General features: G+C 55.3%; 1 protein-coding gene across 1 annotated transcript in view; it reads right to left on the bottom strand.

The window, feature by feature from the left end:
- SDK2 (sidekick cell adhesion molecule 2) overlaps positions 1–12,310 on the bottom strand; it is a 263,746-nt gene that overhangs the window by 71,426 nt on the left and 180,010 nt on the right. Inside the window, exons 6-12 of the mRNA XM_079904193.1 lie at positions 10,049–10,160; positions 7,870–8,060; positions 7,658–7,741; positions 5,838–6,032; positions 5,199–5,315; positions 3,394–3,561; positions 2,354–2,456 (exon numbers count right to left, since the gene is read on the bottom strand). Of these exons, the coding sequence (XP_079760319.1) occupies positions 2,354–2,456; positions 3,394–3,561; positions 5,199–5,315; positions 5,838–6,032; positions 7,658–7,741; positions 7,870–8,060; positions 10,049–10,160 (970 nt within the window). The remainder of the gene's footprint in view (positions 1–2,353; positions 2,457–3,393; positions 3,562–5,198; positions 5,316–5,837; positions 6,033–7,657; positions 7,742–7,869; positions 8,061–10,048; positions 10,161–12,310) is intronic.

Raw genomic sequence — 12,310 nt, 5'->3', positions numbered from 1 at the left:
CCCATCTGTAGTTCACTGGCGGTCCCGGAACGTGGGCCTGCAGATATATTGCAAAGGGTCCCTAAATCTCTCTGTTCACAAGAATTATCCAGAGGATGAATAAAATGTGCAAGTTTTTCCCAAGTATTAGTAGATAACATTTGAATAAAATACCAATTTATTTTAAAGTTTTACTGACTTAATATAGCTTTTTGTTACAATAAAAATTTGCAATTAATGGATGCTAAAGTGATAGCAGCTATTTATGTATGGGTCTGAGACCCACAGCAGTGCTCTATGGGGAGAACATGTGGGTTCTCCTGGAAGACATTTTTACAGTTGGTATATTAATTTTTTTAATAAAAATCTAATAAACCCTGGGATAAGCATATTCTAGATTATCTGCTGGCCATGTTCTAACTCCGTCTACGTGATTTCAAGGCTCATGTTTCTAGATTATCTGTTGGCCATGTTCTAACTCCGTCTATGTGATTTCAAGGCTCATGTTTCTAGATTATCTGCTGGCCGTGTTCTAACTCCGTCTATGTGATTTCAAGGCTCACGTCTGCATCTGATGATGAGTATCCTAAAGGGCCAATGTTTAATGTTTAATGAGGTGTTTCTCCAACTGGGGCCTGAGACAGATCCTCTGAGAATGGGTGTGGATCTAAAAGCCTAGTACCCTTGAATGTAAGGTGGTGCAGCCACTGTGGAAAACAGTATGGAGGTTCCTCAGAAAACAATGTAGAACTACAAAATGATCCAGCAATCCCACTCCCGGACATATATCCAGAAAAAACTATAATTCAAAAAGATCCATGCACCCCTATGTTCACAGCAGCACTATTCACAATAGCCAAGACATGGAAACAACCATGGATGTCCGTCGATGGAGGAATGGATAAAGAAGATGTGGTACATACACACAATGGAACATTAGCCATAAAAAAGAACAAAATAATGCCATTTGCAGCAATGTGGATGCAACTAAAGATTATCACACTAAGTGAAGTAAGTCAGAAAGAGAAAGACAAATACCATATGCTATCACTTACATGTGGAATCTAAAATATGACACAAATGAACTTATCTACAAAACAGAAACAGAATCGCGGTCATAGAGAACAGACTGGCGGTTGCCAAGGGGGCGGGGGGTCGGGAAGGGTGAACTGGGAGGTTGGGGTTACAGATGTAAGCTTTTATACACAGCCTTTACACAACAAGGTCCTACTGTGTAGCACAGAGAACTATGTTTAATATCCTCTGATAAACCAAAATGGAAAAGAATATACATACATATGTATAACTGAATCACTTTGCTGTACAGTAGTAATGAACACGACATTGTAAATCAACTATACTTCAATAAAAAATAAAATAAAAAAGGGGAAATATAGCAAAAAAAAAAAAGTTGTGGTACCCTTGCCTCCAACCTTGGTTTCCGGGGTCCCATTTGTCACAGCCATACAGACTGTCATATACCCAGTGGCCACCAGGTGGGGTCCCAGGACACAACTGCCTCCTGAGCAGAGCGGGCCGTTACTCCAAGTGGCATCAGTGCCCGGCCCTTCCAGCTCCGTGCCAGTTGCTTTGGCAGTGACATTGCCCATAAAATAGAGAAGCAGCACGGAGGGAGTATTTATTTCTAAGGAAACAGTGACGTTTTCCACTCAGCATCCCAGAGCTCAAGGGAGAGCCTGAAGGGACAATTTTGTTCCTGTTTTAGTTCCAGGAAGTGTCCTTGTGCCCAGCCTGGGAGGGTTCCCAGCTTTCGTGACTTTCTCGGCTTCTTCTGTGCTCCCTGGCCTCTCCAGGGCGTTCCACGGCGGGACCTGGTTCCCTCCAGGCCAAGTGGCTGGCCGAGGTCTGGGCTCCCAAGGAGGATGGCGGGGGTGGCCCCAGGCTGGGCCTCTGTCCCTCACATGTGTCCCTTTGAGGGTCACCTCAGGACCCTTTCCCTTCCCAGCCCTGTCACTGCTCCCACGCCTGTTTACCCAGACCCCCCTGCTGTCCACGCTGTGGGCGGAGGGTCTAAGGCCTGGGGGGGTGGTGCTAGCAGGGGGTCCCGAGCAACCCGGAGCCTCCACCTCTCCCCAGACAGATGCCTCTTTCTCATCCCTTCCCTTCCGCCCTCCTCCACTCCCTTTCCTCCACTTCTTCACCCCCCAGCCCCTTCCCCTCCCCCCACCACCCTGCCCAATTCAACTCAGGCTGGTCAGTCCGCCAGGCATTTACTTAGTATCCCCCATGTCCCAGCCCTGCACTAGCTCTGCACGGGCCACACTTACCCGTGTAGACACTCGCCCAGCAACCAGCTACCCCCTAAAGCTGCCCCTCCCCTTTTGCCTACAAGGGGCCACAGCCGAAGGAGTACCTGGCAGTCACTCGGGGGTCGTGGGTCGCTCCACACATCATGGAGGCCTGGGTTCCCTTGATGACGCTCTGGTCCTGGGGGGGCTTGGTGATGCGGGTCCGGGCTGAAAGAGAGCAGGGAGACGGCGTGGTGGGAAGGGAAACAGGTGGGTCCCACACAGACAGGTGAGATGCAGGTGTAGGGGAGGGGGACCTTCAGGTGAACGGCACCCGAGTGGCTGAATTCTACGGGTGGACTGGTCTGCTGTGGGCAATGTCCCAGAACGTTAAGAACCACGTGCTTCCACGGTGTGGGATTCTTGGAAGCCACGATCACAGTGGGGGCTCTTTTAATTTTGCTCCCACAAACCCACGCAAGGGATGAAGAAAGATCAGGGCTGTGTTCCCAGCACACCAGTGGTCCAGCCAGGGTAAAAATAGGATCGTCTGATTCTGGGTCTAATGCCCACCATCACCCACCAGGCCCCTGGCACTCAGCCTAGAAGGGCGGCCCACACCTACGTGTGGTACCAGACCCCAAGTGGTACCATCTGAGGGTGGGAAGGGGCTTGGGAAGTTGCCCCAGAGCAGGGGTCACAAACCACAGCCTGGGGCCGAGCCCAGCTGGGGGCCTGGCTGGGTAAGTTCCCCCGTCCTGGCACTCAGCCACACCCACTGGATTCACCACCGTCTACAGCTGCTTTCTTGATGAAACAGAGGAGTTCATGGAGCTGTGACAGAGACTGTTTGGCTCACAAAGCCTAAAATATTTACTATCTGGCCTTTCACAGAAAAAGTGTGCTGATTTCGGCCCTAAAGTCTATGCCCATCAGCTCTCTCTTCTCTCAGCTTGGCCAGGCACGGCCAGAGCCTCGCTCACATGGCATCACCCGCGGGACCTTGGCCTTCCTGTGGCCTGTCCTCTGCATTGATCCATCCAGGTCCTTCTTGTAAGACGTGCCGGCTGGACAGACACGCGGATGTGGAGCTGCAGGGGCTCGCGGGCGCTCAGCGCCAACTAACCAACTAACTAAAGAGCTCCCGCTTGCCCTTCATACTCACCCCACACGACCAGGTCGGCCGAGGCTTCGTCGACCCCCCGAGAGTTGGTGGCCAAACAGGTGTAGGTGCCGGCGTCGGAGGTGTGCGTGGGGCTGACGAGCAGGCTGCCGGATTCCAGGAGCGTGAAGCGAGGCAGCTGGACTGAGCCGCTGGCCAGGATGCGCTCCCCTGGGGCGACACGGGGTTGGGGGGGATGCATGGGTTCAGGCTGCCGCCCTGGCACACTGACATCGCCAAGGGCCTGGATGGCACTCCCACCCGTCCCCGGCCCGTCTGGGGCAGGGTGAGCTCAGGCAGGCTCCCAGCTTCAGAAAGGCTGGAAGGGCCACCGGTGGGGGGATGGTGGTGGCAGCGGGGCTGGGGACCAGAATGGTTTCTGACTTGGTGATGGACACAAGGGCACACGGTCACAGAGTGGGTGGCCCAGAGCCCGGGTCTCCTGATATCTCTCCACCCACCGCGCTGTCTGCCCTTCACCAGAGGAAGCCAGCACTGTCTCTTGACGCTGCCGGGCACAGCCCTCGGAGGCAGCTGGCACCTGGGCTGGGGGGAGGGGACAGAGAGCTCTGACAAAGTGGTGACAAGCATCCTGTGGGAGGATGCTTCTGGAGGGTCACCTGCAGGGGAGCGGAGGAAAGTGATGGGTGGGAACAGTAAGGGGTGGGGGCGGAGAGGGACACATAGGGCGGGGGCAGCCCTTGTCAGGACAGACCTCCCTCTGCAGTGGGACCTAGGGAGGCCTGGAAAGAGGGAGAGAGAGGGAGGGAGGGAGGGAGAGGATACGCCGTGCGTGAGTGAGTCTGAGAATGCAGGTTTTCGTGATTGTACCTATTTTAGAGAAAATCCCACCTGTCTGTACAGAGGGGACTGTCCATGTGCAAGTCTGGGGGTGAGCGGGTCCCTCTGCACACACGTGTGGGCGTACTGAACAAGTGAGCGTGTTAGGTGGGTGTGTTTGCTTCTGGGCCTGAGTGTGCCCACACTCCCCCCACCAATAGTGATGGGGTATCTACTGTGTGTCAGACTCTGTTCTAGGCCCTGGGGAGATAGCAGGGGACGAAATCGAAAGCCCTGACCTCGTGGGGGGCCAGGCAATAAGCAAAGCCAAGGTGCAGACGATCTTGGGGATTAGAAGGTGGGAAAATAAAGCCGCGGGGGGTCGGGGGAGGGCCTGGGCGAGTCCTGTGGAGAAGGTTCATCTGAGCAGAGGCCTGGGGGGTGTGAGTGAGTGACTGTGTGTGTGTGTGTGTACATGTGTGTGTGTCCCCGGGGAGGGCTGTGAAGGTGAGTGTACAATGCAGAGTGTGGAGGAGTCACGTGGGGCGGGTGGACCTAGGTAGACGGCTTGGGCTTTGGTGGCTCAGGTGTCGGGAGCCCCGCAAGCTGCCTGCAGAGCGGGGATGGCCTCCTACCTGTACGAACAACCTTCACCGGGCTGTTGCATCAGCCATCCTTGTTTGGGCCTCCCTACTTCCCAGGCACAGAGCAGGCCCTGCGTGAGCATCCTCTCGTCTAGTGTTCATGCCGCTCCCAGGTATGCGTCCTACTGTCCCCATTTTACAGATGGGAACCTTGAGGCTCCAAGGTCACAGGCCTCACAAGAGGCAGAGCTGAGCCTTGAGCCCGGCAGGGTGGCACGTGGTACCTACCGTCGTGTGAAAGAAACCGTCTTGGGTTGTACAGTGCACAACCTTCCCAACTGTACATAGGAAACCCCACCCGGCTGGCTCCAGAACTGAGCCCTGAGGACTGCCCTAGACTTTGTCACGTGGCCACACCCTCCAAAGCAGATCTGTCTCAGCTACCTTTCTGCCAAGTGATGGCCGGCCGGGGCGCCCCCGAAGTCTCACAAGCCAGCACCACTGACATGCCGTCAATCACCGTGCTGTCCAGGGGGCCCCTGGTGATGTTGGGGGCGATGCCTGCGAAGGGAGACAGTGGGGCCTCTTAGGCACACCCCAGGTCCTTGTTCTGCCCTGCCACTCCCGCTGGCTGAAGTGGGTCCCTCTGCAGGGAAGGATGCAGGTGTCCTGACAGGGCCCCAGCATTGGGAAGAAGCCCGGAAGGCCCACAAGGGGCTCCCCTTACCACCTGCCCCGTGGAAGGACCCAGGTGACACCAGTCCCCACCCTGCCTTGATTCTCAAGTCTCCATTTAGGGGAAACTGAGGACCCCCAAGGGCAGCTGACACCCTCCATGACAAGGTAAATGGGATTCATCCTTCATCAAATGTGAAATCGAGGCTCTGGTTTGTAAAAGAAAAAACGGTGCTGGCTGCAGAAGCAGCAGGTGTCACTGGCCAGAGCCACCCGGCCCCAGGGGACAGCCTTCTGGGATCCTGTCTCTGCACCGCACAGCATCCTGTTCTCAAGAGGCCCCTGGCTTGGAGGAAAGCTGCGTCCTGGGCGGGAGGGGCTCGTGCAGGACAGGAAAGGTCGACTCACTGGTGACGGCCAGGTAGGTGGAGGTCTGCACCTCGCCGGCCGCGTTGCGGGCGAAGCACTGGAACATGCCGGTGTCGTCGGGCACTAGCCCGCTGATCTGCAGGCCCCCGTCGCCTCGCTGCCGGAAGCGGCTTAGCCTCCCCACCTCCACCACGGCCGAGTCCTTGTACCAGGTGATGGAGGGTGGCGGCACACCTGTGGGAGATGAGCGCCCACCGTCAGCCGCCCCTGAGGGATGCCCAGGTAGAGGCTGAGGCAGCAAGTCCTCGGAGGGGGGGCGGGGTGTCCCTGGGGTGTCTTGGTTTCTAGAACCTTCTCAGAGGTGCCACTGTTGGTCTCGGGAGCGGGGAAAGATTTTCTCAGAGGGACAGTTCTCAAATTCTCATCGAGTAGGCATTCCAGGAAAATTTAAAAGATTCTGGGGTTAGTTTAGCTTGGAAAGGCTGAACTGGACAAGCTATATTTTTTCTGCAATATTTAGCAGAGTCTTTTGTGTGCTCTGGGAACCTCCAACTGGGCTTTCACAAACCCAGGTGACCAGAGAACCCTGTGTCAAGGGGCAGGCGGATGGGATCAGCGTTCCTTCGGAAGCCCCCTCCTACCGGGTCGCACAGGGAGGTGAATGGGGCTCCCCTTACGCCTCAGCCTTCCCCAAGCTATGTCCCCAGCCTGGCATGCTCTTCCCATAGGTATCCCCTGGCCCTCTCACCTCTCCCACTGCGTCTCTGCTCAAATGTGACTTCTACAGAAAAGGTCCCCAAACCCCGTTCGAAAGACCACCCCGTGGCTCCGAGCCCCCTCAGCCTACTTGTTTTTCCTTCCCAGCACTTTTCAACCCTGACGTCCTCTAATAGTTCATCCAGTCCAAGCAGAGCCTTTCACATTGTAACGTCTCGAATCAGGACGTGTCTTACAATCGACAGCATGTCATAATTTAATTGGCAGTCCCTTTTCTTTCTTAGAGGCACATGAAATAATGGGGCATCTTACAACCCATGGCATTTTAGATGAAGTGAAATACGCTCTCTTTATTTGCTTATTGGTCTGTCTACCTTCCTCATGAGAACGTAAGTTCTGTAAGAGCGGGGATTGGGCTGTTTGGTTCAGCCTGTGTCTCTCCAGCCCCGAGAACAGTATCGGCACATGATAAGCCCTCCAAAACCTTTGTTCAGTAAATGAACGGATCTCTGTCTTCCCCTGGTGTGGTCTCAGAACCGGGGTCAGTATCCCCCCTCCCCCTCCACTGGACCCTCCCTCCTGCCTGGGCTACATTCTCCTCTCTGTTCAATGTCAGACCCTGTCCCGTCATGCACGCTCTCCCCTATCATCCCATCATCCCAGATTTCACCCTGGTTTCGGGGTGCCTTTGAGCTCAGTGGAACCTGAAGGGGGGGGTGGGGATGGGAAAAGTAGAAAGTCTGCAAGAATTCTGACAAGGCGGGGTTAAGTAAAAATGGTGGGAGGAGGTGAAGCAAAATGGCCCAGACACCAGGCAGAGATGCACTCAGTTCTGACGTAACGATCATTTGGCATATTGTCTACGACTCTCAGATTATGGGCAATTTAGGTCTGTCACCTATCCTGAAATTACGGTAATTTGGATTCATTTGTAACCTTCAAGTTATGGTAACAGGGGGTTGATTTCCAGCTCTGAGATTATGGTAATTTGGCCTGTTGTTTCCTGGGGTGTCTGCCTACAGCCAGACTGACTCTCTGCTCAGTGATGAGAAGGATGAGAATTTAGAAAAGTCCATGTCAGGGACAGGAGCGGCTGAAGGTCCGGGGGTTCCTGTCCCCCTCCATCCACACCACCGCGTTACCTTTGGCCCGACAGGGGACGTCCACCACTTTCTCCATCTCTGCTGTGATGTGTCTCTCTGGCTCCTTGACAAACTGAGGCGGTTCTGGAGGAGGGGGGACGGGGGGGGGTGTCAGAGCTGTGCTCCTGTTGGTATGGCCACCGTTTGGGGGGTCACCCTTAAGTAGGCCCCAGCCATGCTTGGGGGACCCCAGCAGCCCCACCCCGTCTCACCCAGCACAGACAGGTAGGCGCCACGGACGACAGAGGCGGCACTGCTGCCGCGAAGGATGGCCTCACACTCGTAGTAACCGGCGTCGCTGCCCGTAGGGTTGGGGATGGTGAGCCGGCGGTTGTAGTCGCTGATGCCGCTGGACAGCAGCACCCCATCCTTCTTCCAAGTGATGTGCAGCTTGATCAGGGGCCTGGGTGGGGGGGGGGTGCGAGGGAGGCAGGCCATCAGCCACAGAGACCTCAGAGGCCCGAGAGGCAGGGCAGGGCATGGTAAGAACTGCAGGTCCGGGGCCAGGCTGCCTGGGTTTGCCCACGCCCCTGACACTTTCTAGGTGAAGCCGTTGTTTGGTGCGGCTCCTCCAGTGCTCTGGGCCTCAGTTTCCTCGTCTGTGAAATGGGGGCAACCGTGCCCACCCGGGGGGTGTGGCGAGGGTGGATGGGTTCACACAGGACCCGGTCCCGGGGGTAACTCGTGCTCGGGGGCTTTCGAGAGCAGAGAAGCGTCCTTTCCACACATCTCCCTTTCTTCTGCTCTGCTCCGGGTGCCGTGCCCCATCCCATAGAAGTCAGTGGATAGGAAAGTGTGAAAGGTGAGGGAAAGTGACAAGTTGAAATGGGAGGAAGCACCCAAAGTTTGGAGATGGGGAAACAAAGGCAGGCAGGTGGACATACGCACCCGCAACTCTGAGAGAGGACTGAGGGTGTGAGCTGGGGCTCCTTTCCTCCATCACTGACCCCGGCTCCCCAAGGACCCCTGAGCTGGGGTTGGCCCGGCTCTCCTGTTTAACACCTGATGGATCCCTAAGGGCGGATCTGCCAAAGTGGGGTCCGTGCTAGCTCCCCGGGGGCTCAGAGGGGTCCCAAGAAAAAGGGGTTTCATGGTCGAGTGAGTTTGGGCAGCCTGGCCTGAATGGTGTTATGTAGGTTCTTCTCTGCTCCCTTAACGTGCTCTGTTGCATCCTGGCGGCCTTTCCCCTACTTGTGAGAAACTTGGGTTCTGAGAAATGTACTTTTATGTATTAAAAAATTTTTTTTGGCTGCGTTGGGTCTTAGTTGTGGCATGTGGGCTCTTTCGTTGTGGCGCGCCGGCTTCTCTCTAGTTGTGGCATGCGGGTTTTCTCTCTCTAGTTGTGGCGCGCGTGCTCAGTAGTTGTGGTGCACGAGCTTAGTTGCCCCACGGCATGTGGGAATCTTAGTTCCCCGACCAGGGATCGAACCTGTGTCCCCTGCCCTGGAAGGCGGATTCTTTACCACTGGATCACCAGGGAAGTCCCTGAGAAGCGTACTTTTAGAAGCACTGCTACAGAGACACGCTGTCCGGGAAACTTCAGCTGGGGGTGACCTTGGGGTCACTGGTCTAACTGCTCACTCCATCACATTGGATCATCTTTCTGGAGCACTTAGGAGGTGTCAGGTCGGGCTGGCTCCAGCATTCTACCTGCATGCCTCACTGCTGAGGTAAGTGCTGCATCATTTCCCATTTTATAGCTGAGGACACTAAGGCCCAGAGCCTGGCAGTGAGCATGGGCCCGAGGGGTGGTGGCTTGTTGTATTGCAACTCTGCTATCGGTCAGCTGGGTGACCTTGGGTAGGTTGCTTGCCCTCTCTGGGCTTCAGAGTAGTGACACCTACGTGGGTAGCTGTTGGAAGAAAGGAGGTTTTGTGGGAGGGCATGTAGCACAGTGCCCACACACGACCAAGGGAGAGAAGTGAGGGTCGTACACGGCTGAGAAGGGGCCGCATTTGCACCTGACCTCAGGTCTACCCTCCTGCAAAGTCCATCACGTGACCTGTCTCCTAGCACAGCTTTCCTCTTGCCCATGCCTGCACGCGAGGAGGGCACTGCTGGCAGAGGTGAGCCACCCATCTCCAGGCTGCTCTGAACGTTGGAAGTATGAGTGGATCCCCCACCGGCCCCAAATATCCCGGGCTGGGATCTGCTGGCCCGTAACTGCTGCCACGCCTCGAGGCGGGGCCTCTCCTCTCGGGCGGGCCCTGCTTGCATCCGAGGGCTCTGTGACGGCCCACCTGTCACCCCTCCTCTAGGCTAAATACCCCATCTTCTTTCATGGGTCCTCACGTGACACTTCTGGGCCTGTCTGAATTCCGACTGGTCTCCTCCGAGCCCACAGGTCAGGAGCGCTCGCTGGAGTTAAAGTGGGGGAGGGGCACTGCCCACCTGGCATTGGCCACGCACTCCATGGTCACCTCCGAGGTCCCGGTCACCACGCTGGTGTTCTTGGGAGGAATGATGATGGTTGGAGCGATGGGGTCTGTGGGGCCCCCTACATCTGGAGAGAGGACAGGTGTCAGCTGGGAACAGAGGCCGAAATCCCACCCCCCTTTAGAGGGATGCCATGGGAGACCTTTGTCCTCACGGAGGGTGGGCAGGTGGCCATGGGGCAGACGGCCCAAGCAGCCCCAGAGCCGAACCTCCAGACACGGACCCCGGGGTCCCTTCCACCTCCTCTGCTGATGGGTTTCCATACAGTGTCCAGGGGGAGTGCACTGGAGACCTCAAGACCTCTCCCGCTCCTCCGGTAATGCAGCCACTCCCTCGTCCCCATCCCCCTGTCCTGGTTTTTTGCCTTCAAAATCCTTCCCTCCACCTGCATTTATCTTGTTGGCTTACTGCTTCATTTGCCACCTCTTCTACTAGAATGCAAACTCCCTGTAGTTGGCTGAACACTGTCCCCCAAATCCAAGTCCATGGCAGCTGTGAATGTCACCTTATTTGAAAATAGGGTCTTTGCAAGTGCAATCCAGTTAAGATGCAGTCCTACCGCATCAGGGTGGGCCCAAAGTCCAATATGTGTCCTTATAAGAAGAGGGAAATTTAGACACAGACCCACAGGGGAGAAGGCCAGGTGAAGACAGAGGCAGAGACTGCAGTAATGAATTATAAGCCAAGGAACATCAAGGATTGTCCGCAACTGCCACAGGCTTGGAGAGGCAGGAAAGGACCCTCCCTTACACCTGTCAGAGAGAGCATGGGCACGCCGACACCTTGATTTCAGACTCCTATGCAAGAGTAAATTTCTGTTGTGATAGGTCACCCAGTTTGTGGCCCTTAGGAAATTAATACATTCTATGAAGCAGGAACCTCATTTGTTTTTGCTTTGGACTGAATTGTCCCCACCCCCACCCCCATTCATATGTTGAAGCCCTAACTCCCCTGTATTTGGGGTGGGGTCTTTAAGAGGTAATTGGGTTAAATAAGGTCATATGGGTGGGGCCCTAATCCAACAGGGTTAGTGCCTTGGTAAGATGAGGAAAAGGCCCCAGAGCTCTCTCTCTGCCATGTGAGGACACAGTAAGAAGGCAGCCGTCTGCAAGCCAGGGAAGAGAGCGTTCAGCCAAAACCAACCATGTTGGTACCTTCATCTTGGACTTCCAGAACTATGACAAGTAAATGCCTGTGTTTGAGCCCCACCGTCTGTGGTATTCTGTTACGGCAGCCTGAGTCAAGACAGTCCTGTTCGCCCCCACTTCCAGAACCGTGCCACACAGCACACAGTAGGTGCTCAAATACCTCTGTTAGGTGAATGAACGCATGGGACTGGAGCTATCGTTGTATAACTTCCAGGATCGACGATTAAAATGAAAGAGAACTTATCATAACTGGGCTTTATTAAAGCAAAACACCCCAAAAACACCCCAAACTCTCCTAACAGAGGCAGGAGCATTTCCTTTTTTATAGTTTTTGAGCTCTTTAAGAAGTGGCCAGGTTCTTAACTCTGTGGGTCAGCGCAGGCCCAATACTGGCAGAAACTCCAATATTCTCTGTACACCTGCTCTATGGCTCCCAGAAATACAGCCACCAAGGACTTGCTCTCACAACAAACCCATCCAGGTGGCCCCTAACTGGGAGGCTCTGGAGGTGCAGGCCATAATGAAACACACAGCCCCCCAGGCCACAGCAACAGGACATGCTTTATGGGGACGTCAGTCCACCCCAGTCAGCCCCGGGAAGGGTTTTTCTGCCGGGCCTCCAGGCCTTGCTGGGAATAAAATGTAAACAATAAACTAAAATGAAGGGGGGAAGAAAGGAAGCTTATAAACCAAAATGACTGCAACAATGTAAGAGCCTCATGTAGGCGCCATAAAGAGCGACGGGACTGAAAGCTGCTGACGTCGCTGAGTCCATGAAAGCGTGCTCCGCACTGTACTGCACGCCGCGGTGCGCAGCTACGGAGGCCCAGACGACGGGCGCACGAGGAGAAGACAGACAGAGCCCCACGGCGTCAACGGGTAAACAGAGCCCTCGGAGTTTAAAAATAGCAGGGCTGCCCCCCCACCTCAGGGCTGCCTTGTTGGCTTTAGGAGGTTAAAGGGGTGACTGACACCCACCCAGGGACCCTGTCCTGCCCAGATCCAGGTGGCTGCTTGCAGGGTAAGAGGGAAGGGGCCCCGGATGCAGTGAAGGAGGGCCTGGCGGTCA

The sequence above is a fragment of the Stenella coeruleoalba genome (genome assembly GCF_951394435.1).
Source record: "Stenella coeruleoalba genome assembly, chromosome: 19".
Classification (NCBI taxonomy): Eukaryota; Metazoa; Chordata; class Mammalia; order Artiodactyla; family Delphinidae; genus Stenella; species Stenella coeruleoalba.
The sequence above is the reverse complement of the archived record's forward strand: the minus strand, read 5'-3'. Positions and strand labels throughout refer to the sequence as shown.